At 48.3% G+C, this 26743-nt stretch overlaps 7 protein-coding genes across 7 annotated transcripts; 4 read left to right on the top strand and 3 right to left on the bottom strand.

The window, feature by feature from the left end:
- The first annotated feature begins 5437 nt into the window (after positions 1 to 5437).
- GGS22DRAFT_137709 (uncharacterized protein) lies at positions 5438 to 7402 on the top strand. Its single transcript, XM_047958638.1, has 2 exons — positions 5438 to 5982; positions 6048 to 7402. The coding sequence occupies exons 1-2, from the start codon at positions 5598 to 5600 to the stop codon at positions 7235 to 7237; spliced, it is 1575 nt and encodes a 524-aa protein (XP_047818877.1). The 5' UTR covers positions 5438 to 5597; the 3' UTR covers positions 7238 to 7402.
- Positions 7403 to 8958: 1556 nt separating this feature from the next.
- On the bottom strand, positions 8959 to 11451 carry GGS22DRAFT_137664 (putative MFS transporter). Its single transcript, XM_047958636.1, has 6 exons — positions 10629 to 11451; positions 10322 to 10575; positions 10093 to 10270; positions 9513 to 10044; positions 9306 to 9418; positions 8959 to 9225 (listed from the first exon to the last, which is right to left on the bottom strand). The coding sequence occupies exons 1-6, from the start codon at positions 10874 to 10876 to the stop codon at positions 9003 to 9005; spliced, it is 1548 nt and encodes a 515-aa protein (XP_047818876.1). The 5' UTR covers positions 10877 to 11451; the 3' UTR covers positions 8959 to 9002.
- Positions 11452 to 11845: 394 nt separating this feature from the next.
- GGS22DRAFT_137696 (glycoside hydrolase family 55 protein) lies at positions 11846 to 14936 on the top strand. The gene is made up of 2 exons (XM_047958637.1): positions 11846 to 11863; positions 11948 to 14936. Exon 2 carries the CDS (start codon positions 12201 to 12203, stop codon positions 14724 to 14726), a length of 2526 nt encoding a protein of 841 aa, XP_047818875.1. The 5' UTR covers positions 11846 to 11863; positions 11948 to 12200; the 3' UTR covers positions 14727 to 14936.
- Positions 14937 to 16401: 1465 nt separating this feature from the next.
- On the top strand, positions 16402 to 17500 carry GGS22DRAFT_137635 (uncharacterized protein). The gene is made up of 2 exons (XM_047958635.1): positions 16402 to 16904; positions 17026 to 17500. Exons 1-2 carry the CDS (start codon positions 16817 to 16819, stop codon positions 17346 to 17348), a joined length of 411 nt encoding a protein of 136 aa, XP_047818874.1. The 5' UTR covers positions 16402 to 16816; the 3' UTR covers positions 17349 to 17500.
- Positions 17501 to 18025: 525 nt separating this feature from the next.
- On the bottom strand, positions 18026 to 20325 carry GGS22DRAFT_137624 (PNK3P-domain-containing protein). The gene is made up of 6 exons (XM_047958634.1): positions 20008 to 20325; positions 19732 to 19910; positions 19530 to 19645; positions 18732 to 19432; positions 18465 to 18607; positions 18026 to 18397 (listed from the first exon to the last, which is right to left on the bottom strand). Exons 1-6 carry the CDS (start codon positions 20102 to 20104, stop codon positions 18230 to 18232), a joined length of 1404 nt encoding a protein of 467 aa, XP_047818873.1. The 5' UTR covers positions 20105 to 20325; the 3' UTR covers positions 18026 to 18229.
- A 499-nt stretch (positions 20326 to 20824) lies between these two features.
- Positions 20825 to 22557, top strand: GGS22DRAFT_162568 (uncharacterized protein). The gene has a single exon (XM_047961238.1). The coding sequence runs from the start codon at positions 21153 to 21155 to the stop codon at positions 22428 to 22430; it is 1278 nt and encodes a 425-aa protein (XP_047818872.1). The 5' UTR covers positions 20825 to 21152; the 3' UTR covers positions 22431 to 22557.
- A 155-nt stretch (positions 22558 to 22712) lies between these two features.
- On the bottom strand, positions 22713 to 25648 carry GGS22DRAFT_162567 (heterokaryon incompatibility Het-C). The gene is made up of 2 exons (XM_047961237.1): positions 23638 to 25648; positions 22713 to 23570 (listed from the first exon to the last, which is right to left on the bottom strand). Exons 1-2 carry the CDS (start codon positions 25191 to 25193, stop codon positions 22841 to 22843), a joined length of 2286 nt encoding a protein of 761 aa, XP_047818871.1. The 5' UTR covers positions 25194 to 25648; the 3' UTR covers positions 22713 to 22840.
- Positions 25649 to 26743: the final 1095 nt, after the last annotated feature.

Below are 26743 nucleotides of genomic sequence, written 5' to 3'. Positions count from 1 at the left end.
AAACAATCGCAACTGAGTTATATCTACATAATAGTCATCTCAACACCCTCATCAGCGTTCTATATAATAGCTCGTTGGCATCAATGTAAGACATACATATGTCAGCATCTTTTGGATCAGTACACAAAACTTTGAAGGTTGTTTTTCATGTGCAAGTGACACTATCGGCTTGGGACCGGGACGTTGGAGATAAGGCCAGCAGGGTAAAGTTTGAACAGGGAGAGCTTCCGCGGTCGGTTGGAAGGTTTCCATATAGAGTAATCAACTAGGAGTAGCTATGAGATCTACGAGTTTCTAGCTCGGACCAAATTGGTGGAAATATAATAATCGAGATCTTATGTAACTGGGTTAACAGTTGATAATTACAATCAACCCCACCGGAATCCTAGAAGACGACAAGGGAAAATTTTTTCCTTCCTTCGAGGTTTTTCTTTTCACCGAGGTCTTCCATAGGTATTTTACAAGGTGCTCAGATCATATTCCCTAACACCTTTCGGCGGAGCCAATACTACAGCATACCTTGTATGGTGGGTTTTAGTTGGGAAGTTAGGAATAAAGGATGGCAATATTTGAAGTCGTTCGAGGCAGTGGGAATATTGGTGTGCTAATATCGACATTCGCCAAAATAAATATGTACTATTATTAATGGCCCTACACACTTACTGAAGCTAATGCAAGGTACAGGCGATTAACAAAGTGCGTATGATAGTATGGATAGCAGGTCGCACAACACCAGGGCAATATAGGCGATCGACATTGTATTTAACGCTTAGAGAAATATAGTAATCCGGAAGACTTCGAGTTGGATTTGAATGACCTAAGCTAAAGGATTAATATGTGACTTTAGACTCCTACATTGAGGCTTCCTTCTGCGCGGCGATGCCTAGTTTTATTCTATTCTCATGGATTATGTGCGATTTTAGGGTTGAAGGAGTGATACTAGCACTAGGTAGTAGTTTGCTCACAGGAAATCATATGTCGACTAGGTGGCTCTAAACCTCACCGGATAGCAACTGGTCAAGTACCTGCGGCTTCTCTAAAAACCCCATTCCACCAATCATTGTTACCATTGGAAACCCATTCCCGTTAGAGTGAAAATAGCGGGTCTATGAGACCACTCTATTCTCACTAGAAGTTCTACACTTAAGCGTGTGAGCGTGTATATTACGTGACGTCCGTGACTAAGGATCCTGAGTAACAATTCGTCGTATGACAACGAATAGTTACCACGCGAACTTTGATATTCGTCTAAGATACTGCTGCCTTACACCATGTCAGCGAGCTTAGATAGAATTGGCGACTTGTCATGTTGTAAGAGATCTCATTGGTGACACGCGCTTAAGAGTAAGCCTAAGCATCACTAGGTAGAAAAATTGTGAGTAACACGACGGATAAAGATGGGCGAAGGAGTTGGCATGATTTAGCAGACCAGACGACACACAAAATCTACGGCAGTATCGCAAAAATATGCGGTGATAGGGTGCTCTGCTTTGACTTGCCGATGACAAGAGAAGGCCTTCTTTTCTTTGGGTCATGACGAAGCGGGAGGGTATCGACAGCTGACGGGACGGGACGTTGAAGGATATGTGCTTTAGAAAGCGCGCGTAGCCGTTGGAGTGCGAGAGCTGCAAAGCTACCGCGCAACTGAGCTTTGACTATCTACCCATCTGACTGAGGCAGGGCGCATTTCCATATGCAAGGAGCCCGTCAAAGAAAACTTCTACGACATCAAAGAACCCTCCTTGCGCTGGGATGGTCTGATGTCAAAAGCCTAAGTTGAAAGATTTAAGGGTGAGCTCAACTGTTGATAATATAATTGATACACTCGTATGTATTGTTAAAAATTCAAGTATACCTATGATCATGTTTGCGTTGTACAGAATACCTAGTACCTATACCTATTGATGTACAATCTTGAATCGAGAAAGAAGTTGATGTATTGTAGGTAAGTATGAAGTCAACAACACTTGAAGAGTCAATAGGCTTGAGAAGTTACGTAATTAGATGCAATGGAATGTTAGATACATGTTGAAATGTACGCTGTATGTAGGTATGTGAGCGACATGCATTTCTTTTAGTCAAATCGTCGGTGAAAAGGCGGGATGGAGAGTAGATTCTGCTCCCACATGCACGCTGGCACGCTGGCACGGAACCATCGCCAACCGGGCGGTCGGCCTCAAAATTCACCCAACCAGATCTGCCAATCCGATGCGATGATACTGAATGTATGTACTTACATGGAAAAATGACCTTGATATGTACTGTATGTACATAAACTTGTTCTTATCACATCACGTCACGCTCGTTTAAGAAAACAACGCGACAATTCTATTCCAATCAAACGAATCAAACGAATCAAACGCGTCCTAGTTCGGCAGTTGAAGATCTTGGTAAAAAGATCCGTCAATCCATGTTACCTAAGCTACTAAGCCGGGATTACTAACAAGACTAGAACTTCCTAGTCATAGTCTTTGAACGAAAGTCACGAAACAACTTTGAGCGGTGATCGAAGTGGCATGGTATTCTTTTCACCGAGTCTGCGAGTCTGCGAGTCCGGCTCTCCCTGTAAATGTCGGAGCGTAGACCGCTGAGGCTGGCAGGCTGGAAAGGAAGGCTGGACGCTAAGAAGGGCTCGATGAGTTCGAAACATTCAGATACCCTGCTCCGTCATTGCGTGCTGTACACATCATTATCCCAATGGCTGGTAAATTATTAAGGCACGATGATGCCTCCCTTGAATTGCCATATCTGGGTACACTAGCCTCCAGGATAGAAATACCTACCAGATGATCGGGAGGGAGCTGGGGAGATTCTTAGTGATCGCCTTGAGAAGCGGAGGACTGGGTATCTGAGCCCTCATCACGTTTCCCATCTGTTGTCGACGTGGCTGCGTGGCTAGTGGTCTTTCGTCTAAGGCCGATAACCAGAGACTGCCAGAGCAGTGAGAGGCAGAAAATCCAATGACTCGGTCAAGCTGGGCTGTGTATGTACGATATCTTGACCCAAACGATGGATTGATTGTACAGTGTTAATATCACGTAGTACTTGAAATCCTATGCTATTGCTAGCGTCCTGTTTGTACCGTGTTCTTGTCACCGATAGCAAAAATACTGTGCCATCGTTGTCTTCTTCTCATAGGTCTACCTAAACTAAATCCCCACTCTGTCAGCAGCCAGCACGCTTTGAACCCAATTCGACGGCTTGTGAGGGTGGTAATCCGATGAAAGTCGAGCTATGATACCCCTGCCCTAGCTCAAATATGTAGCGCATTTTGTAGCCACCAGGAACCGAAGCCGGGACCGTTAGCACCCAAGAAGGGGAAGGTCGGAAGATGGATCTAAAGAGGCGGATTTTTTTTTATTTTTTAAACCATGTTGTAAGTGGACCATAAGTCATTTTCATAGCACATAATAGCACATAGCAAGCATAGTACTTTCTACAGCGTACCATTCTGATTCTGTAGGTATGTACCTCATATTAAGGTATGTGATTCATAAATTGCACATGTACCGTGGCACTACTTTCATAGTTAGCATGCGCTCTACAATCTACGATGTGTGCAATGTGCATAGGTGGTACTTCGAGGTTGTGTAATCCTCAGTCAGCTAACCGCATCTGCTCTGACCCAAAATGTACATACCATTTCGATGTATTACAACACGAGATTGAGACTCAAACAGAACATCCAGTTACGTACCAAGTGACTTAATGCTGTACAGAGAGATATTATGTATGATACATATCACAAACCCCGCTTCCCCAGCCTCTTTCTCTCCTCGTTCTGCTATTGCGGCTACATTTACAGAACTATATGTCTCCTGTTATTTGTTTATTTTGCTTTGTTTCGTCTCAGGTTGCTGGGGATTGGATTCTGGAATATTTAGGTAGCAGCGGTGACCCAGCATAAATTTTGACTGGTGGAGAAGAACTAAAGTAGACTTCCGATGAAGAGGCGTCAAGGCGTCAGGGCGTCAAGAGTCAAAGAAAATCCGCTCTTCAGGAATCAGTTGGCTGTGGATCTCCCATATGCACGAGAGCGGTCATTCACTCGTTACCTATTATTTCTACCTTCCTACCCTCTACCTCTACCAGCTACGTTTCTACGTACATAGGGAGGTAGGTAGGTAGGTAGGTAGGTACATATACTCACATATCATAGTACATGCATACACGCTCCTACCTACTTACCTACCTATACATATACATATGTACACATGGGAAATACTACTATGAATGTAATGTATCGACATACCTACATAGCTGCTGCATAGTTACACGACCGCCGAAAGGGTCTCTCTTATTCACGGTCCAGTAGCTTGCTGGGAGCTCTCCCCGGACCCCCTGTTACTTGTTAGCTTAGACCCGTAAGCAAGCCCAAGCGGTCGAGGTGTCATCCCAGTTGGTCGGGCTCCTAAGCAAGCTAAGAGACAAGGATCAGAAAAGGGAAAAGTCCACGAACTTTTAAGAGAAAAAAAAAGTCAGAGAGTTCAGGGCGGTAGGGCCGGTCCTCAGTCATGGAGTCAGTGGAGCAACATCCACAGTAGCCAAGTCGAACCGGATCCATGTCTAGTCAAGCCACCCGAGAGTATCCCGTTTTTTTCACCAGCCAGCTAGTGTACCCTGCAAGTCTTCTTCATCTCAAAGCCATCCAAGCCAAAAAAAAAAAGGCTTCTACATCTCTCACATGTGCACTTTCATCTCTCTCTCTCTCTCTCTTTTACTCCTACCCACCCTCGCGCAATATAACCGTGATCTCTGGAGGACCGCCGATACACAAGCAGCTTTTGTCTAACCTGAGTTTTTGGGAATAAACTCTTATTAGACTTGGACTCGCACGATACATATATGACTGACTGCAAGTCATCGTTCGCCTGAATCACTGAGCCTACGTCGTACGGCCCTCGCGAAGACTTATCGATTCTGTTAAGGTGCAGAGAGGACGACCCTTTGGAAGGCCTAGTGATTGTGTCAGGACTGGCATATTAGAATCGATACCGCCAGGTTGATTGGAGAAGCGGTATAGCTCTTGAGAGACAGCACGGCAGCCTGACTACGACCCCACGGAACTCAACTACCCCAAGCTACAGTGCCCAGACACGTGGACCAGTGTGACCACTTAAAAGTTGATAGGGCAAAAAAAGGCTACTGGTACACGTATATACCTCTAAGCTAACCATTGGACATTGTTCGAAAACATACCTGTCACGAGGTTGGATACCAGCATATCTATCACCACATCTCAGGCTCCCTCTTGCCATTGCCGTTGTCGTTGTCATTTTGAGGTCTTGTTCTATAAGACTTTAGAAGCGGTTTACTAGAACCGAAAAGAGAGACGCGAACTATTTTTTTTTCTCTCTCTCCCTGTTTCTGGACGACAATCTATTTCCCAACGTAGCGGTGCCGCGGATCCTGGATGTATTTACCCTGACGTACCATCACATCACATCACCCCACCAAACACAAGCGCCGTTAAGTGACTTTTATACCAACAACAACGATAACGCGATTTAAGCAAGAAGTGTACGATAATTTCGACATAATTCTGAGAGAAAGTAAACGGGCGGCGTACTCGCCACGATTTAGCTACTATTAGCATCATGTCACCCAGACTACGACCTCTCCAGCTACCGCTTTTGGTGGAGGAGAGAAGGAAGAGAGAAGAGGAAGAGGCGGCGCAACGCGAGTTAGAGGTCGACGTTCCCTACAATATCTACACCGTGGATTCCTACTCGTCGGACGCAACGTCTCCAGTAACACCAACATTCTCGGCGCGAGGACATCTGCGCTGCTCTAGCTCGATGTCGTCTTTCGACCTCGCAACGGTAGCCAGTTCCGATAGCCCTTCGTCTCCCACGCAAACAGCACAAAGCTCAGGCAAACGCGTGCTACCCGATGTAGAGGAGGAGCCAATTGAATTCGAGGACGAATTCGAAGACTCCGATGTCGATTATGACGATGCATCTGAATTATATCATTGCCTTTGTATGTTACCTCTGTTATACATACGCTGTTACCCCGTTTCCCTATACTAACAAGCTCCGGCTTAGGCGATGAGCCGTGCATCCATCGAGATACCGACTTAGTGCAAAGCACATCAAACTTTTACAGAGAGACTCGAAGTGCCGAATACGACGCCGGTTTCTTCAGCGACGGCGATTTCAGCTTTAGCCTTCGCTCGTCGCTAAAACGACGCAGAGACGGTTCAGAGTCACCATTCGCAGGTCTCTCCCAACGATTAGGCTCACGATTCCCTTCTTTCTCGAGATGGAAGTCGTCGAAGCCGTCTAGCATCAGTTCACCAGTGTCTGACTACGCATTTGATCAACAGCCCATTATGTCTAGGACCTCTTCGAGTCGCTCGTCTTCGATATCAGCAAGTTTCCGACACCGTTTGGATCGTTCGAACGAGCCTCCCGTACTACCTACTCCTGCTTTGTCGCGCAACGGAAGCAGTGACAGAATGCCATTAGACTTGGCTGTGGACGCCAGAAAAGCCACAGAACTTCTGTTCGCCATTCAGCACGAGCGCAAGCAAACCCTAACGCCTCTTCTCCCCCCGATGATGACCTCTACTTCGTCCGAGTACATTCTAGCGCAACCTTCTCCGCTACAATCGCCGAGCGTCGCCTGTTCTCCTCTTTTATTCGAAGAGGAAATTTACGCGACAGGCATGATCTCTCCGCCGCTTAGCGCTAAAGGGTCACACTCCTCGCTCCGCCTCATGCCTGACTCGGTCGAGCTGTCTCAGCTTCCCGCACCGGATGCCTGGTCCGACCGTTTGGGTCACGCGAATTACACCATAGTACCGAAGCCGTATGAACCCGAAATGAAAGATCTGTGCTCTCTACGCCAATTCCGATCAGACTGGGAAGCCGCACGAGTCAACTACACGAAGCACCTCGCACGAACAGGAGAGCACTACGGGCAGACTTCTAAGACCTACTCGCTTACCGAAGAGAAGTGGGCTGAGACTCAGAGGGTTTGGAGGAAACTACACGATGAAATCGCAGAGGCCGTTGTCGCTAGCGGCGAAGCGACCGATTGCGATAAATTCGACGAAGCCATGTTAACCACGGTCCCGAGGATGGACGCCGAGGGTAAGTTTCCCGAACGCGGCGATGAGGACATCGTTGGACCGATGGTACGCGAGGCAACTATGATGACCCTCGACAACGCCGACCGGAAAGGACCCGGTTTCTGGCGTCATTTGGCCGGCAAGGTCGGCTTGAGGAAGTGAGATCTACATACAATATACGGTAGCATCTAAGCTCACCTTACCTCACCTATATTAATAACGCGGCTGGCAAACTCGAACGGCCTGGATATTACGACTAACCTTTACGACCATCACGACCCTAACGTCACTTACGCTCGTTTCGGAAACCTATTTTTTCTTCCATTTTACGTCTTGCAGCATAGAGAGATACCATTTGTCGTTTACTTGGATACCACATTTTACCATTTAGAGGAACGATTTAAGACCACGCCCCCAACCTGGAAATAGGTACAAAGCGCGCCACAGCGGCATGAGCTGCATAGCACCGGCGTCGGCGTTGCGAATCGGAAATGTTTATTTGTTTTTTTTATTTGGTTGGAAAGAAAGAGAAGAAAAAAAGAGAAAGAGATCGTCTGGACCATAATCTACCTGAGGCTGCTTCGGTCCGAGACCGAAAAGCCTCCATGCACATACTTCCCTGTCTTTGCCGCTCTTTTTCCCTATCGCTGTTCCGGCCTTGGTGCTCCTCCGGGACTTCGGCGACCTACCTTAGATATGCACCTGCACATACAAGGCGAAGATCGGCAGGAAAATGGCAGCTTGGCAACATACATAAACCTCTCCCTTTTTTTGTCTCTCTGTACCCCCTCCCTTTTTTTATCCTAAGTACATATGGCGCGCGTTCCTACGGAGCGCCTCAAACGCGGATAGCGTACTGGGTGCATATCAGGAAAAAAAAGAGACAATCGGGATGGTACAGCATAGAGGGGATGGGGGACTATGAGGGGGGGAATGAGTTGAATGTCTTTTTTTAATTTTTTGCGGGTTTTATTTGCTTTGTTCGTTTTTTGCTTGTTTGCTCATTTGTTACTCAATTGCGAGACCTGAAGCGTTTATCGGCATCGCATCGCATCGGCGCCTGGGGGAAAAATCTTTTACAACCAAAGAAAACGACGGAAGAGGGCTACCTCCTGTAACGCGTCCGCGTGTATGTGTGCAATATTTGTACCCGACTGTACATCAACTTTGTCTATCTGATGAGAATCAACGGAGGAAGAGAGGAGGATGGCAATGTTACTAAGCATAGCAAGTTTGTCTGGTGCGCGGATGAAGGGGACGATCTAAGATTGCTGCGTCGTCCACACAGGGACGACCGCAGCCTCCGGCTCCTCGAGGAACGGCTTCGACTCAGCTCAGCTTAGCAAAGGGTCCACAGTTGTTGTCCTTAGGGAGTGACGAGGAGATCTTGTAAAAAGAAATAAGAAACGTGTACATGAACCGCCTTGGAAGCCTAGTAGCTAGATAGGAGCAGTATCTGAACTGGACTAAGGAGAAAAGAATACCATGGACAAAAACTTTTGCATCAGCGTATCATTATACAGAAACATGTGATTGAGTGACGTAAGAAGTCAACTTGGACTATTGCTGATACTGTCGATAATGCTTACGTCTATTTAAAGGTGTGCATCACTGACTATGCCATCTTCAAACATGACGACATACGTTAGAGGGTAGGATCACAGTTAACAACATGGCTACCTAGAGGTACCTTCCTATACATGATCAACAAGTACCTAGATTTGCTGTCGTCAATGTACATGAGTCTACGGGAGGCAAAGGATATCAATTGTTGCTAACTCATAAAAGTATCGAACAACACCTGCCAACACCACCACCCCAAAGCCTACCACGCAAATAATTTCCGCTCTACACACCCTTAAGATCACCAAACAAACTAAACATGCCACTCGACTTATCGCCTAATAGTCTACCCAGGTATCTAGTTTCATAGGATATACCTAAACCCAACCGAAGCAGCCCCAGCTTCTTCCGAGTCTCTCGGCTGCGCCGTATTCCCCTCCGCCTCAAATTCCTCACGAAGCGCTAACTTCTTATTCTGTCTCTGCAGCTCAAGTCTTGCGACTAGAGTCAGCAGCGCAACAAAGAGCGCGACACCAGCTGTAGCTGCACCGCCGGCGAGGTAGCGAGGTCCGTCTACGGATGGATACCTTGAGGTGAAAACTGATTAGTATCTGACTGTAGAGTATGCGCCTCGTTATGGGAAAGGTTTGGTGGGTAAAGTACTTACATGTAGGTGCCGTAGATATTAGCAGTGTTCCCGATCATGTTCGTAAAGGAGATGCATACGCTCCGCTTGACCAAGGGTCTCGGGAAGCTGTTCGCTACCCACGCTAGGAGGATCTATGAGTTTTGGAATTATCAGTTAGCAGTCGCACCTTCAATAGCTCAAGCCCATGAAAATTCTAGTGAATTAGGTACTAGGTAGGCGTCTTACCTGATACGCAGGCAAAGCCCCCAACGGCAGCAAGAAAAGCGCGAAGAAGCGAGCAGCCGTGTTGAGAGTTGCCACCGCGATGATATTCCCCGCGCAAGAGATCATTATCAAGCAGATGATATGAATACTCCGGTCTGTAAAGCGTCCAGACGTATACGTCACGACCAGCGAAGAGAAGAAGGTGAATGCCCAGACAGGTGCGGTAAGGAGAAGCGTCTCTATGTTACCGTAGCCTAAAGTCTGCAATATAGTCGGGAAGAAATACTGGAATGTCTGGGTGAGTAGCGAAGCGTGTTGTAGTAGCGTGAATAAGTATAGTCGCGGATCCCGCAGTGCGAGCATCACCCCTTCTTTGATCGTCGAGGCCCCGGGTGCGTCTGCTTCGCCTACTTCCTTAACTAGTCGCCATTGCGCATACGCGCGCTCTTCTGAGGAGAGCCATCTTGTTGTTGATGGGTAGTCTGGGAGGATGAAGGTCGAACAGATGGCACTGCCAATCGTGAGACTACCCTCGATTATGAATAACCAACGCCTATTCTCCCGTCAGGTCGGTATTCTTCAAAGGTTATCGCCTACTTACCATCCCGCAATCCCATGAGCACCGCTTAAGTTCGCGAGGACACCCGCGCCGAGAAGACCGCCAAATGCATTTGCGAACGAATGCCCACAATAGAACCACGCGATCCTAAGAGCAAGTTCTTGTCGTGTATACCAACTCGACATCAGCAACATAGCTCCTGGGAAGAAGGGCGCTTCCGCTGCGAATGGGTTAGATAAGCCGAGTTTGATGCTAGTTTCAAAAAACATACCTAGACCAAGAAAGAATCGGCACACAACAAGAGAGGAGAAATTCCGCGATGCAGCTTGCGCTGCCGATATTGTCCCCCAAATCGTCATAGCCGCGCCAAGGTAAAGCGAGGGCCGAACCCGTGTTAGGAGAAGATTCGAAGGTAGTTGCATGAGAAGATATCCGACGAACAGGATGCTCGTCGCGAGATTGAAATCCGTTCCTGTCATATTAAGGTCTTTTTCCAGGGTTCCAAGACGGGCTTGTGAGAGGTTGCTGGGTTCTTTGGTCAGAAATGTTCGAAGACAGGCGCAGGCTTCGAGACTCACTTTCGATCGAGGAAGTTGAGCATAAACATCAACGCTATCATCGGCATAAGACGAAAGTCGACTTTCCGCCTCAGAGTCTTCGTGATTTTACTATGGAATTCGGGGTCGGCTGTGGTGAACTTCCTGAATTGGGCGATTTGCTCCTCGTCGAGACCTTGACCTGCCAATACGCTTGGAATTGCTTCCTTTTGGTTTTCGACCTCTGTAAAGGCCATCTTGACCCCTTCGAGGGACTTTGCGCTAGCCATTTTCTGAACTCTTAGGGACCTGACTCGGGACCCAACCGTTAGAAACAAAAATCGACCGCCATTTCTGACGAGACGTCTACTATTTAAGTCACTTCGAGATCCAGGTTGATGTGGCGAGCCGACATCACCCGCGATGTTTCCGCACCCACATTATCCAGTCATCTCGGTATCTGATTGAAAAAAACCCGAATATCACTCCTCAGAAATGCAGATCTCCGCAGTAGGTTACCCCGGGTCAAGCCGTGGAGAGATTGCGGAGGGATCAGGGGGGTGAGGGCGGGGAAGTGGAGGAAGCTCTGTGCGGGATGCTACTTGGCTGTAAGCTGTCTCATTCGACAAGTCGGTGATCCTCATCCTATAGTCCTTCGTGCGACTTCAAATTTTATCAATCATTTGCTTTTCGATAAGGGAAAGACAGCGCTAATGCAACGCCGTGCGTCTGTGACCGGAGAGAAGGTGGGTATCAGTACGGGTTCGGCAGTGATATATGGCTAAGCTGTGAGAGCTGTCATTCATTCTGCCGGCGTTCAGTAAGATGCAGATAGAACCCCATAGCGTACACGAACTCGGCCATTCCGTATTCGACTCAGAGTCCTTTTTAGGGAAGTCACCCTGCCAGGTCCTTAAACTCTCTTCCTTTTTCGTAATCCTTCCAATTCCATCTATGGTTGATGCGCCCTTAGGAACTAGTCTCTAGTTCTCTCATCTTTGGGTGAATCGAGATCTTAATGCTCCATTACGGCGTATTTACAGGTATGTAGGTACCTTTTCCCTGGAAACCTCCTGTATAGGGCAGTTTTCGGGGAGGGATGATCCTCGTTGGTAATTCCATTTGTCTCTCATCTTGAACTACCATGGGCATCTTTCATCTCGAGGAATTATTTTTACCGAATTAGCACTCCATAGATCCCTTAGCTACTAGGTAGGTACTCACGCAATTCGACCTCTTTTATGTCTCAGTCGTATTCGATGTTCTCAATACCTTAGGTACCTAACCCCTTCTTGTTTCTCTAAAAGGTCAGCTATAAGAACATGCCTCATTTTGTGAACTGCTGACATGTTACTTTCAAGACCAATTATCCGTATAAAATTATATCGGAAGGGTCGACCCGGCGAGTAACCGTAGAAGTAGCGGGAGAACAACGGATCCGGACTTCGGTGGGTCTGGCGGAGGGGTATGTACCTAACTCAACCCGATCCCGATGAGCTTGCACTTTCTTCAACTCCCTTCAACTTCATCTCAAATAATCTCAACACATTTTCGCTGGTATTGAACGGCCTTCATTATACCTTGTGATAATCAATTACCCGTGTGTATATCATCATGGCTCTCGCAGACCGCATGAAGCAATACGAAGCAGCCTTTGAAATCACGCTACCTGCATCATCTCCAATCATTCTACACATAAACGGCCACAACTTCTCGCGCCTCACAGCGCACTCACTCTTCCGTCGACCATTTGACGAAACCATCCACAAAGCTATGATAGCCACGTGTAGTGACTTACTCTTAACCCATTTCCCCGACGCCACCGTAGCCTACACACATTCCGATGAGATCACATTGGTGTTCCCACAAAGCACCGGCATTTCCGATAGACGTGTGCAACGACTTGCGTCACTCGCCGCGAGCTATTGTACTGTGCGATTTGACATGCATCTTGTATCAGCTTTAGGTAACAATGACGTCCTCGGCTTAGCACATTTCGACGCGCAGGTCTTCGCCGTCCCGACCGTCGACGAGGCATTAAATTATCTAATTTGGAGGTGCGGAGGGGATGCGAAGAGGAAAAGCGTCTACGCATTTGCGAAGACTTTATTTAGTGATGATCAAATGCGAGGAAGGACAGCTGGGGAACTAATTGAGATGCTGCGGTGTGAGAGGAATGTGGTTTACGAAGATATGGTACCGAGATGGGCTACCGAGGGATGTGTAGTAAAAAGAGAGTTATATCAACTCGAGCAAAATGCGGAAATGAGGTCGAGGGTTGAGGAGCGAGGAGTAGAGAGGTTTTCTGCAGAAAATCTAAGGCTGGTGACTGAGAAGTACTGGGACAATATTTGCTCTCCGGTTTCTACTCAGCTCTCGAGATCAATGGCTTCTATTGTTATTGATCAGAGCTCCATCTCTTCGGCAAATACCACTATCTTCGGACCTAACGTCTTTATCTTCGATCAAAGCATGCCCGCATCTGATATACAGGCAAAGGCAACGGCTATCTTCAAACAGATGGAAGCTAATGAGTTTGGTGCTGAGCGCTATGCGCTCCTATTCAAGCCAGGTGTCTATAAAGTGCTGTTTGATGTGGGATTCTATACGCAGGTTGCGGGACTAGGCCGGAGCCCAGACGACGTATTAATCGAAGGAGGTGCAAACGTGCCGGCATACTGGATGCCGAATCGTAACGCCACGTGTAATTTCTGGAGGGCATTTGAGAATTTATCTATCAACGCCTCGGAAGCCACCAACCACACGACGACGATAGCCGTATCGCAAGCAGCGCCGCTACGCCGTATGCATATCCTAAGCTCGGGCGGTCTCTGGCTATTTCAGGTGGATCCGAGCACGGGAGCTGGAGGTTGGGCCTCCGGAGGTTTCATGGCTGATTCGGTGGTCGATAATCAGGTGCTTCCTGGTTCACAGCAGCAATGGCTATCGCGAAACAATAGATACGGCAGCTGGGCTAATGCTGTGTGGAACATGGTATTCGTCGGCGACTCTAGCGCACCTAGCCAAGACACGTTTCCAGCCTCGCCATACACCACAGTGGAACAAACACCCATCATTCGCGAAAAGCCGTACCTTTATATCACCGACCAAGGTCAATATGCGGTATTCGTCCCTGCACTGCAGACTGATACGCAAGGTCCCAGCTGGACGAATGGTTCCTCGACTCCAGGCAAGTCGATAGCTATTGACCAATTTTACATAGCCCAGCCAGCTACTGCTAGTGCGGCTAGCATCAATTCGGCGCTGAATTCCGGGAAGCATGTTCTCTTCACGCCGGGTATCTATAAACTTGACGACACATTGCGCATTTCGCGGGCCGATACCATCATCCTCGGTTTAGGAATGCCATCGCTCATTCCTATAAGCGGCCAACCGGCAGTGTCCGTAGCGGACGTAGACGGTGTTACACTTGCAGGTCTGATAATCGACGCGAGCGAGGTTAACTCACCTTCACTTATCGAGGTCGGACCCCCCAATAGTTCAGCCGATCACAGGTCAAACCCGACATTCCTCTACGATTTAACGGTGAGGACAGCAGGTCGTACCAGGAACGATATTGGCATCATTATAAATAGCCGCAACGTAATTGGTGACCAGCTGTGGCTTTGGCGCGCGGACCATGGTGATGGGGCTGCCTGGGATGCCAACCCCACGAAGAATGGGGTGGTGGTCAACGGGGACAATGTGACGATATACGGACTATTCAACGAGCACCACCGCGAGTACCAAACGCTCTGGAACGGAAACGGCGGTCGTCTCTACTTCTACCAATCCGAAATCCCGTACGATCCGCCCAACCAAGAGTCGTGGATGAGTAAAGGCGGGAGAACAAACGGGTTTGCCTCGTACAAGGTTGCGGATAGTGTCACGGACCATGAGGCTTGGGGGCTGGGGATTTACTCGTACTTCCGCGACTCCCCCACAAAGCTGGAGAACGCGATCGAAATCCCCGAGGTAGATGGGGTCAAGCTGCACCACCTGACTACGGTGTGGCTTACTGGTGTGCCTGGGAGTGAGATTACCCACATTGTGAATGGCGTCGGTGACCGCGTCTACGCGAATAACCCGGAGTCGGCGATGCGACAGACCTTGAACGAATATTCGGGTGGTAGAAATTAACTTGCTTGTCGGGCATCCAGGAGGGGGTTCTGGTTTCTATCACATGGATATAAAGTCTTGATCCGTGTAGATTAAGTGCTTTCCTGTTATAAGTATAGTGCATAGTGCATCCGCGGCCTACGTACGTGGCTTTATGGCTGCTTTAATGGTTGCTAGGCTGTGGCATCCGTATCGGTCTTCCATCAACATAAGCTGGATAAAACCGGAGTAGTTCACCCTGGGGATATGTCGGGGTATTGGTTAGTGGGTTGTACATCGATCCATGGGTGTTTCTCACAGGGCGTACAGCAGCAACATTTCCCCTTGTGGTCCCTTCGAGCGGGAGGATGCAGCGTACTTCCTAAATCATATGATCAATGCAGAAGTGCAGAACCTGAAGGCGATGTTTGAGGGTAATACCCAGTCACCTAGTGCTGTTCAATGAGAACACTTGGGATGCTATCTCCGACGGTCCTGGCGTCCGACTTAGGGCTGCTGCTGATTCGACTCAACCTCGAACTCCCAATATCTTTCCAATGTGCCCAGGTGGGCAGATGTCCCCCGGTCCCCGCTGCCCCGGAGTTACCCACGACGCGTGGGATGTCGCATCTGCATGCATGTAGATGCTAGAGGCTCAACACCATTAGGCATAGTACATGAACTAGCTGCAGATATCGAATGTTGTAGGTTATATATCACCTTGTTTGATCTCTGGTATCAGTATCAATATTAGAGGAAGACGAATAATATTTCGAGTCCATTATTTGTGATGCCAAAGAACTCTTAGGTACGTCACGTACGTTTTCAGGGCCTCGTAAGTAAGCATTTAATACCAAGACTTTAAGACATGGTTAGGTATATTCCACAAGAGGGGTTCGTCGATGGGATCTGTGCCATCCCAGATACCTCCAACTTACCAAGCCTTACCCATGTACAACACCAACGACATTCTTCACTATCATGGAATCTTAATCCCGAAGGAAAGGAATCTCACCTGAGTAACAATACTTGTGCGACGTTATAGACCGCTATATGTTGAACCTGTACGTATGTGACCAACGTCGAAATATTGAAACCCAAAAGGCCAAATATTGCGAAGTTTCGAAAAAGTAAAAGAATCATGTCACGAGCCCGCGGGATATGCACCGTTGGCTGTAATGATATGTTGCAATATGCATGGAGGGATCTCGACCGAAGATCACCCAAAACACGGAAATCACGAAATATTCAAAAAGGGAAATTTCGTCCAGAGAGGTTGGCGTCTATTGGGTAGACATTGACGATGTTGGCAGATTTGGCAATTCGATTTGGGCACAAAAATAAGAACTCCGAATATCGCTGCAACTGAAGTTTGGGAGCGTTATCGGTGGGTACCGATAGCCCCGGAAGTGGTACGATAGCAGGAACGACTTGCAGCTCTTGCAGCAAACCCTCACATCTTTTACCCAGTATTACCCAGCACCATCCAGTAATCCTAGGACGTCTTAGGCAGTCTTAGGCAGTCACCACTGGTGTCGATTCCACCATCGGCGCAAGCGCTCGAACATCCTAGTCTTTTTCGCTTTTTCCCTAGCTTCTTCCTAGTCTTTTCCCTGCATAGGTGTTTTTAGCGTCTTTTCCGCTCGTCCCATCCCACAATTTAAGTTGATCTTGGGAACCTTCTTATTATTGAGTTTTGTCCATTGTGAATCGTCAAACCCAAGACCACTACTTCTTACTCCATTAATAATAGAGTGGAAAAGAAAGAGATATATGTATTTTATACTCCATATCTAAAAGGTTTCTTTGTCCTTAACTCTCCTAAAACGTCATTGAATCCAATTGCTTGTATATTGTGTATAGGTTGAAAATTATATTATTTATAATTATACGTACATCAAAAGAACGCACGCGCTGCTTACCACCTTGCCGCAACCACCGAACTATCGTGTTTTCCCCCAACCAAAAGTCCGAGCTCAGCTACTACTCAGATAATTTACCCCCGCCGCTACTAATTTATATAACGCCGAGGAAGCGAAATATAGCGAGAAATATCTTCCACACTCCCACTCGCCTTTAAATCGTACCTTACAAAGTACACCAAAACATAAACCACAAATCCTCAAATCACAATGTTCTCTACTCGAGTCCTCCGCCAAGCGGCAGCTCATGCCGAGAGAACTCCGCTGATCCGATTCATCGGCAAGCGATCCATTCCTGGTACGTCTCTAACATCTGCGACACCTGCAACCTCGGTCCAGCTCCCACTCCTACCTCTCCCACTCCCACAACCGTCCAATTCACATGGTAAAAAACCCAACTGCTAACCTCACCCAAACAGAGCACGTAGACCACAGCCCACACCCCCACCCCGCCTCCCCATCCGGCGCCCTCCCAGCCGGCTTCGGCAGCGGCAGCAACAGCAACTCCCACGTCTCCTTCTCCTCATACCGGGACCACGCGCAGCAGCACGGTCCCCTGCGCAAGACCATCGGCGCCGTCGACGGCATTGGCGCACAGTCCGCGTCGCGACTAGGACCCATCGAGCCCCCGAAGGGCGTGTACTTCGACCGTAACGAGCTGCCCGAGCGGTTCCGCCGGGTGCCGCTTACGGCTGCCGAGATCGAGGCGATTGAGACCGGGGGCGCCGCGTTGTTCGGTTGAGTGTTTTACGCTGTGTCATTCCGTTCCCCAGCTTTTTTTTTTCTAAAAAAAAAACAAATGAAGAGAAAAGAAGATTGGGGACGGGGTGTGGTGGTAATGCGCGACATGCTACGATTTCGGTAGTGGCAGGAGAGGGAAATAGGAAAGGCGGGCGGATGGATATAGGACGTATATATGATTTGAATGCGGGGGATGAATGATTTTAGTTCGAGCGAGCGGCTTGGACACATGACATGGTGTGGAAGAAGAGTCCGCCGGAAGAGGAGGGAAAACACAACATAACACATCATTGGCGATTCAACCCACGCCAGACCACCAACCAACCTCAACGGTGGCCCCGCTATCTAATACCTGCGTTGCATGTACAGCTTTTGCGAAGAAAGGGGAACGAAGAAAGAAAGAAAGGCGGAAGAGAGAGGGAGGCTCAGCTGCGAATCGTTCCTAGCATTGAAGGCGCTTTTAAAAGACCCTGATCTTTTCTACGTACGGTCACCTGCAAAAGGCTTCAGCATGATTTTTTTTGGCGCTTCCGGGTTGATCATTCGCGGGAGACGGAGACGAGGATGAGAAGATTCGCCGAAGAAGAGAGATCGTGGAGAAAACCGTGATCTGATACCCCTAAGTCGAGCGTGAGGCGGGATGATCTACCTGCTTCTTTTCCTAGACTCTGTATGATGCTGTTGATAGATAAATAGAATTCGATGAATTCCTCTCGCGATTGTTTTCATGGAATCGTGTGCTACTATGTGGAACAAAGTCTTAATGTTTTGTTAGTCATCATTATGTAGGTACCCAGATATCTATGACACAAATATCCAAGCTCCTCACTGGTACGGAAGTCTTCGGACTTATGATTTAGGGGTACTAGTAGTGTTGCAATCTCAGCGCCAATAACGTCCCCATATGGCGTATTCTTCCTCAGTCCCGTTAAACTTGAAATCCATCTCAATTACGTCTTGGAAACCGTCTTTAGCTTTCGGCTCTTTGAAGCGGGAGAAAAACCCATTGAATGCGAGAGCAGGGAGTGCTGTACGAGTTTCAGGGTTCATCTGCATTGATTGTAAGTCTGTTGAAATATTATATCCGCCTAGTCTGAAGCGAAATGATTGTACATACTGATTTGTTGAGAGCCCGAACGACGTCGTTATGTTCGCAAAGTGCCTTAGGCACGTTGAACCAGACACAACGAATAGGTACGTCGTGTTTCCGCGCGAATTCAACCCACTCTTTCCTTCCGTCTGTGTCAGGATTCGTGTTGTCTGTAAGCTTTCGTTAGTCGACCTATTGGACGGCTGGATCGTTGAAGGTAGAGAAAATCGAATAATGAAAGGGGGGAGGTAGGATAGCCGAAGAGGAAGAAAGATGAGCACGAGAAGTACTTACCAATCACTATTGAGTTCCCTCCGCCGAGAAGCTCTGCTGCCGCCTTAAAACACTTGGCCCGGCTCTTTAGTGTATCCTGGTTCACGCGCTCGTAGCCTAGAGGTCTCAAGTGACGCCAATAGAAGCTGCTCTTGCCGGCACCTGGCGGACCACAAAACAGGACAATATCCTGCTCATTAGTCTTCTCGAAAGCAACATCACTCGAATCATCGCCATCTGCCGCATTCGTCCTAGGATATGGGTAGGAGGCTAAATCGAAATCTCTAACAAAATCTCGAGGTGGCTCGCCAAGGAAGAATTCCTCGGGAGTCTTAAACGATATGCCAACGTTGTGCGCGAAGTTGCGGTCCGAACAGCTAAAATCCTTGGCGGTGGCCGCCGCACCCGTCTCTGAGTTCTTGAGTTGCGCGGTTCGACCACCGGCATCGCCTACGAATATGCTTCCTTGTAGTTCGACTTCATCTTCGGGGATCTCGTAATCGCGGCAGAGCTCGGTCCACATGCCAGTTCGCGGCTTGCGGAAGATGTCGCGCCCAGTGGCAGCGTAGACTGTGGTTGGGAGGTCGAGCTGCGCGAGCACGGCACTGCATTTTTGCTTGAATTTCTCAACTTTATTCTTATTGCCGGCCTTTGGAGCCTTAGATTTCGGATCAGGATGCAACGTTATGCCGGCTTGGTTGCTCAGGATGATAACGCGGTAACTATAAGAGGAATATGTGAGCGTCGCTGGCACAGATGCATAGAAGTCGACAAATTAAGGGCGATGTGGTTTCCGACGTAGTATCTGTTGGTGCTTACTCTTCTTCTGTATATAACTTGCGCAAGCGAGACGGCACATTAGAATCCCACCATTTCCAATCGCTGGGATCGTCTCCAAATTTCTTGCCGGATGCGGTCGTGATTAGAGTCGAGTCCTAAGTTTGGTTAATCATCCATTCCCAGCATCATAGCTGTTTGTCGTCATTGATCGATGGAGTAGGAACGAGGCTTCTATTCATACCAGGTCAAACGCGGCTATCTTCCTCCTTCTCCTACGATCTAACTCTTCTGTATTCTCGGGTTCGTAACGGCCTACAAGCAAAGTGGGAGGTGTGTCATCGTTAGGGGCGCGCTCGCTCCACGTGGTTCGATCTTTTGGCTTCTGAGAAGTCGGAGTAAAAAAGCTAGCTACGGCGCCTTCTACTCAAGTTGATTAGCCAACGGCAAAGCGGTTAGCATAGAGATCAGATAGAAGTACGGTTGAGATCCATAGATGTTTAATAGGTCACACACGAACTTGATATGGTGCTCTGAGCTTTGCGCTTGAGAGGTGGGGGCGATATAGATTTGTCTTTAGCTTTCCGCTTGCTAGTATTCGAAGATGGAGATGCCATCTTGGCTTTATAGTAAAATGGGAGTAGAAGGTGTGTAAGTGCAACATTGAAGTTCAGTGCTGAATTTAGATAGGTACAGCACAGTACGTACTGATTATCTCATCAGATCCCTGGACTACAGGCGCAATAGCTGAAGACGCGACAATGCGGGGTGGGGCCATCTTAAAGCTTCTTGAACTAAGGAAATCGCGATATCACGAGACTTCCTCCTAACATTGATCATCAGTCATTGATGAAAGTGAAGTCGCATCAGAAGGTACCTAGTAGTTTCTTTAAGGATATAATATTGTTACTTGTATATAATTTAGTTCCAATCGACAATGCCTCCTTTATACTTAATATCTGCTCAAGCAACCCTTAGATATCAACATCGTTTACAATCAAATTCACAAGCACCTAACACTCTTTTTTGAGTAGGTACCTAGTAGGTTGTTTATAATGAGAGAGCCTTTCTTTCTATTCCATTCATGTCAATTTAATTCATGATATATGATATAGAACCTCTTCCCGGGATTTTGGCGTCCTTTCCCCCCTCTTGTGCCTTTTTAGATGCATTTATATCTCCGCTGTCTATTGCTAATAACCAGTTCCTAGCACCGGACTTATAGGGGAAGTGGCTTGAAATGTCTTAAACTCACCGCCATCTAGGCTGGACCTAAGGCTGTCGTGACACCATGAATGTCTTAACCGTCACCGTTTTAATCGCTGTAGGATCACGGATTACAAGCGCTAGCGCAGTCACGTGTATGACGGTCATCATGAATCAATGGCGTCTAGATCTTGCAGAACCACGATTTTATGCCTCACAATCCAGCCGCATTTCGTTTAACCCTAGAAATCCTCTCAATTAGAGTTGCAGAAGCTATCGTTTGAGTCATCGTTGCTCCGTGGCTATGGCAGCCTTTGAACAGAATGGGTATGGCCTCAAGCCATACACCAGGCTGAGGAGGTATAAGTAAGAGACCTGTCGGCGGCTAAGAACAACTCATATGTTGTACTTCAAATTTGCAATTCAAACAACAAGGTTTAAAGATCGAAAGCAAGCTGAATGCTACCACCACTCACATCCCCCATCACCACAACCACGCAACCTCAACCCAAAATGAGCGACTCAACACCCTACCCGCTCCCACAGGGCCTCCACCTAATCCCCCAGGAACTCCTAGACACCCGCCCCGACGCCTCCATCGACCACACAATCCAAAACCCACCTCCCGTCACCAGCTCGAAAAACATCTGGTTCTTCTGGGACACCGGCTACGCCAGCATGCACAACTACACGAAGCGCAACATCCGCTCCTGGCACCGGCGCCTCAGCAAACAAAACTGGACCATCCGCGTCCTCGACCGCGTCCCCGGCTCCCCCTCCAACGTATCCAACTTCCTCCCCGTCACAGACCCCACCGTCTTCCCGCGCGCCTTCACCGAAGGCACGATAAGCGGACGGTACGCCGTCCAGCACGCCTCGGATCTCGTGCGGTTCCCGCTACTGTTGCGGTACGGGGGTGTTTACGCGGACGTAGGACTGCTGCAGATAGGAGACTTGGACCGCCTGTGGCGGAGCACGGTTGGGGATCCGGGGTCCCCGTTCGAGGTGCTGTCGTATAACATGAACAACGACTGTCTAGCGAACTACTTCCTCGCATCGCTCCCAGAAAACCCATTATTCGAACGCTGCCATCGCTTGCTTCTCGCGCTCTGGGGCGAAGGAGGCGGGAAGACGGGTACGGAAGGGATGAGCGATAGTGAGTTGTTGAAGGGGGTGCCGTTGATGGGCGGGTCGTTTACAATTGAGGAAGAGGGGAAAGTGATTCCCGCGGAGGAGGTGCAGAAGCTGTTGAGTGATTACATTATTCAGGGGCAGGCGATAACGATGGTGATGGGGCTTGTGGATGAGGAGGATGGGTGGGATGGACCGAAGTATGTTGCGGAGCGGGTATATGGAATTGATTACATGGAGGGCTCGCAGCTGATCAATGTGTTTACGGGATGGGACGGGCGGAAGGCGTTTGAACTGATGTCGCTTGCGCTGCCGAAGGACGGGGAGGTGGAGAGTGCGGAGCAGAAGCAGGCGAGGGAGATTGTGGAGGGGTGTTTGCAGAGGAGTTTTGGGTTTAAGTTGGCTCATGGGTTGATTATTAGGGTGTTTAAGTGTACTTTGGGGTCCTTGTGGAGGGAGAATGAGGGCTCGGATGATGTTCCTGGGACGTATGCTCATTGGTTGAGGTATGCGACGAATTACTGGAATCAAGATGAGCTACCTGCTGCTTTGGAATTTCCGGTCAGGGAGCCATTGAAGAGGGGACGCTTGTTGGGTGGGAAATAGCTGAGATTTTTGTTAATAGGTAGAAAAGAAAGGATCGGCTTGGATAAGCATGAATACAAATCAAATCTTGCTAGTATTTGTTCACGAATAAGAGCGTCCAGGGTGCCAGAATGACCGTCCAATAGGCCATATTCTTGATATCTAATTCCTTGTGAGTTTCTTTAGTTCGGAAGCCTCCGCTTGGCTTTACCTACCTCTTACTATCCAGGCCGAACAATTCTACTAGTCTCTCGTTGAATAGCAAATCACCAAGACATAACACATAAAAGTCAAACCCGCCAATTTGGAAAATCATCCTAAAAAGTGTATTGTTACGGGAATCTCCCACGCCCCAGCCTCAACAGGGCAAAATCATTACTCATGTACCAACGCCATTCCTAGTGAATCCCAACCCCCACGATCATGATTTCTCAAGGGTACGGCGCGTTTCCATACCCACCTCCCCATTGCTGGTTTCCGTAAGGCGGATATCCTCCTTGTTGATGAGGTGGTGGTCCTCCGTATCCCTGACTTTGGTAATTTTGGGGCGGCGGCTGTGATGAGGTATAATACGATGAAGCCTCGCCCTGAGGAGGAGCACCGTAGCCTTGTTGCTGATATCCTTGTTGGCCGTATGATTGATACTGTGAGGAGGAATGACCGTAGCCGCCACCGCCTTGGGGCGGGGCTTGGTGCGCCGAGTAGCCATAGCTAGGGCTCGGTGCAGAATGTCCTTGGGAGTTATAAGAGTTAGATGAAGTTGGGCGATTTGATCCATAGTCTGATGTTGGTCGCAACCCCTCTCCAGCTCCCATCGCGCTAAGGTCTCTGGTGGCACACTGTGACCATAGCGAGGTAGAAGGTCTGCCGTGACCCAGCTGCTCCTTAAGGCCACCGTCGAAAATACCGCCTCCGTGAGAATGACCTTTCTGTCCCGATAGGATGTGGTTTTTACCATTTCGCACCGAATCCGATCCTAGGACGTGGTTGATCTCGTGGCGTCGAGGATATTCATCAGCCCATTTGCGTACAGTGTCAAACATCTCGCGTTGGATTTCGACATGTTCATCTCGAAGGGCTGGGTGGTGGAATGCACGCAGGACGTCATTTACCACTTCGTCAACAGGTACGCCGGGGTTGTCCCAGGCATAGAGAATTCTCCTAGAGGCATGTTAGCAGCATGTTTAGAGAAATTAGGTTTTTTTTTAAAAAAAATAGCATTACATACGGTACAACATATTTGAGAATCGTCGTGGCAATTCGGCCAGCGCATGGGTTCAGGATGTTAGTGAAATGGTCCTTGGAAAGCATAGAGTGGGTTGGGTCGGTGCACTGAGGGTTCTTCCACGGCTCTAGCTGCGAGTGGGCGCTTGCGTTGATAACTCCCGAGGAACCATCCTTCAGCGCCTTCGTGACAGCGTTGATGATAGGCCTCACAAATGGAGCTAACAGACCAAGCACGAAGGCAGTTAATGTCTCGCTAATATGCTCGAGGAGATTCTCCAAGCCTGGGATCTTGGCAATACCCCTATTGATCGATTTTACGATCTTGTCACGGAACTCTAGAATGGGGTAGATCTGCTTTGAAACCTTGACAGGATCGAAGTTTTCGCTCATACCAGGCACAATATTTTGGTTGGCGCCAGAGCTTGCTCGTGTAGCGTAGTACGAATCCTGCTGCTCGTTACGCCTGTCCTGATCCTCGGCCATCCGCTTCAAGCCACGCGCCTCGGAAGCCATCCCGCCTCCTATTCCCGGTAACTGGCTGACAAGGGAGATGAAATCGCCTGCGCCGCTACCAATTCCTCCGCCAAATCCACGTGAGCCGCTTGAGGGCCCCGCACCTCCCGCGCCCTGTTCGGAGTTCTTTAAGGCAATGTCTAACTGATCAACTTCTGATTGGGTGAAATGATCGTTGGCTTCACCCAGAACAGAGTGCAGAAAGTCGACGCCACCAAATGTACCTGTCACAAGGGGGAAGACTCGCTTGCCGCGCAGGTGGATCTCGGATCCCGATCCGCAGTGCGGGAAAACCTCATGATAACCAAGCTCGCGCAATGCGAGTTCGCAGTAGTTGCTATGGGCGCTAAAGTCTTCCATGCAGTGAAGCGACTGTCCAAGACATCTCAATGCCTCGCACAGATCCTCTTCCTTTCCTTTTCCGTGGGACCCGTGACAGTAAAGCCTACCGAAATGTATGCTTCGGCCGATGCTGAACCTGAGATAACCGGCACTTGTCGCCCAGCTACCATGTTCATTGGAGATGTAATTTTTCATACCAGTACGAGTGTCGATCTCTGTCTCAATAGGTGAGACGGGGCCACGAAGCCGCTTATCGAACGTCCTGGCGTCATCACCGTCGGCGTACCCAAGAGGATTATCAATGTGCTCTTCAGGTCTGTAGACGCCAAGACGCTCCTCAGTCACCTCAAATTCCTCGGTTGCATATCCGTTGGCGAGGAAGGAAAGGACCCAAACTAGGACGCGGATGGTGGCGGCGTTCGCACCCTTCAAACTCCCTACATCTATAGCTTGCGAATAATCGCGAAGCCAATTTCCAAAGTACGTACGTTGAACCATAAGAGTAGTCCATTTCTTTCCATGAAGGAAAGCGATAGTCTTAAGCATATCTTCGATATCTCCATGGCGCCAATTGTGGCCTTCGACTTGGGCAATGGAAGGGATGTTTCCAGCACCGAAAGCAGCGACTTTGCCGGGCATCACAACCAGGACGATAGCGATGACCAGCAGCAAGCTGCCGAAGCTGAAACGTGAGGATGGCATGACGAATGCCTAACCTTGGTGTCACACCTCTCTCTGTATATTTTTTTTTCTTTATTTGATTGGAGAATGATTTATTAAACTTTGAATGTAGAGTGAAGCTGGTAAGATGAACGGTCTATGCAGCAAGAGCTAGAGGAACAATAAGCACATGAAATGAGTGGCGGGGTAGTTTTTGGCTGTTTTTTGACACTTTGGGCAGTTCAGGTTACAGCTCTGGTGCTAATACGGAAAACAGTGCCGACGTAAGACTTTAGTCTTTAGTATATCTCCTTATGATACCTAATTAGGTAATTAATGTACCCAGTTTGCGATGCAATAGGAGTTTCAGATATAGGATGAATAATAAATGAGGTAGGCTGAAAAGACTGTAAGTAGAAAATAGGAACAGATTCGAAGATGGTTGAAGAAAAAGAAACAACCTGAACCCAAATGAATTCACCCCTCCATTAGGTCCTCATCACCGCCCTTGACCTAGGTATGTACCTAAGTATCCTATTATATCGTCATAGGCGGCGCTAATCAAGCTGAAAAAAACTTTACCTCAGCAATATTTTGATTAGCTTCGCCATCGTTCTTGCCCAATCAGAACTTGCATACCCGAAAATGCTTTTTGCTGCGCCACCGATGCCATGCACAGCAAGCCACTGTAAGGAGTCATACGTACCTAGGTCCTACATACCCGGTACCGCAACGCGTTTTTATCATGACTCCTAAAGGAGGTGTGCGGAATGTAAGGCAGTCATACTTACATAAATTATACCATTGGTAGCCGGCATCCAGTACGTAAAGGTGTGAGAGTGTCAACGTGCCATCTAAGATCGTAGGGCTGCAGCCCTACCCACCCATAGTGCCCATGCTGCCATGGAGGCTGGGAGGCTCTTAGGCTCTTGGGGAATATCCATAATCCAACAGGCTATCATTTTAAAGACCGATAGTAAGTCCGTCATAATCCGGGGAGGCCGGGGTCGGGGCGTTCCGGGACGTCTACTCAGACCCCTATCTTCCACATCTGACCCAACACTCATCATAACCTTGTTCAATCATCCCCTTAGGTTTTCCAATATTCTATTTACCTACTCACCTCTGTAGGTGGGTAGGTAAGTAGGTAGTTGAATCATTGAATCGTCCAAGTCAGTAACAGCTACTCCAAGTAAGCAGTCATTACTCAAGTTTCGGATAATGATGATCTAGATCGATCTGGGATTCATTACCGCATAAATTCCGCTTATGGATGGCGAAGATTGAAGGTAATGGTTTCTAGATGCTGACAGATGGCGTGGGGGAGGAAATCTCTGACGAGAGACGGATAGGTTCATTCTTCCATTTGCGTGTCATAACACCCTTTAATAGATGCGGATGACAGTGACTTAATAATGTACTTTACTTTATAAGGGTGATGGTTCGTATTTTCTTACCTTCTTAAGCAAGTCGTTTATACACCTTACACCTACATACCGAGGTACCATATCACGACACCGTTAGGTACCTCGGCCACTTAGGTAAGTGGATTAAAAATGATATATCCATAGGTAGATTCGTAATACGTCAGT

This window comes from Annulohypoxylon maeteangense (genome assembly GCF_022496945.1).
Source record: "Annulohypoxylon maeteangense strain CBS 123835 unplaced genomic scaffold GGS22scaffold_8, whole genome shotgun sequence".
Classification (NCBI taxonomy): Eukaryota; Fungi; Ascomycota; class Sordariomycetes; order Xylariales; family Hypoxylaceae; genus Annulohypoxylon; species Annulohypoxylon maeteangense.
Note: the sequence above shows the minus strand (reverse complement) of the source record. Positions and strands in the feature narration are given on the sequence as shown.

Excerpts from the sequence above, each read along its gene's own strand:
- GGS22DRAFT_137709 (XM_047958638.1), top strand. The coding sequence starts at position 5,598 with ATGTCACCCAGACTACGACCTCTCCAGCTACCGCTTTTGGTGGAGGAG. Across the intron at positions 5,983-6,047 it reads TGAATTATATCATTGCCTTT|GCGATGAGCCGTGCATCCAT; the intron begins GTATGTTACCTC and ends GCTCCGGCTTAG.
- GGS22DRAFT_137664 (XM_047958636.1), bottom strand. The coding sequence starts at position 10,876 with ATGGCTAGCGCAAAGTCCCTCGAAGGGGTCAAGATGGCCTTTACAGAG. Across the intron at positions 10,271-10,321 it reads CCGATTCTTTCTTGGTCTAG|CGGAAGCGCCCTTCTTCCCA; the intron begins GTATGTTTTTTG and ends ACCCATTCGCAG. Across the intron at positions 9,226-9,305 it reads AATATCTACGGCACCTACAT|GTATCCATCCGTAGACGGAC; the intron begins GTAAGTACTTTA and ends TTTCACCTCAAG.
- GGS22DRAFT_137696 (XM_047958637.1), top strand. The coding sequence starts at position 12,201 with ATGGCTCTCGCAGACCGCATGAAGCAATACGAAGCAGCCTTTGAAATC.
- GGS22DRAFT_137635 (XM_047958635.1), top strand. The coding sequence starts at position 16,817 with ATGTTCTCTACTCGAGTCCTCCGCCAAGCGGCAGCTCATGCCGAGAGA. Across the intron at positions 16,905-17,025 it reads CGGCAAGCGATCCATTCCTG|AGCACGTAGACCACAGCCCA; the intron begins GTACGTCTCTAA and ends TCACCCAAACAG.
- GGS22DRAFT_137624 (XM_047958634.1), bottom strand. The coding sequence starts at position 20,104 with ATGGCATCTCCATCTTCGAATACTAGCAAGCGGAAAGCTAAAGACAAA. Across the intron at positions 19,433-19,529 it reads AAGTTATATACAGAAGAAGA|TTACCGCGTTATCATCCTGA; the intron begins GTAAGCACCAAC and ends TTCCTCTTATAG. Across the intron at positions 18,398-18,464 it reads TTCGGGCTCTCAACAAATCA|ATGAACCCTGAAACTCGTAC; the intron begins GTATGTACAATC and ends CAATCAATGCAG.
- GGS22DRAFT_162568 (XM_047961238.1), top strand. The coding sequence starts at position 21,153 with ATGCTACCACCACTCACATCCCCCATCACCACAACCACGCAACCTCAA.
- GGS22DRAFT_162567 (XM_047961237.1), bottom strand. The coding sequence starts at position 25,193 with ATGCCATCCTCACGTTTCAGCTTCGGCAGCTTGCTGCTGGTCATCGCT. Across the intron at positions 23,571-23,637 it reads ATTCTCAAATATGTTGTACC|GAGAATTCTCTATGCCTGGG; the intron begins GTATGTAATGCT and ends ACATGCCTCTAG.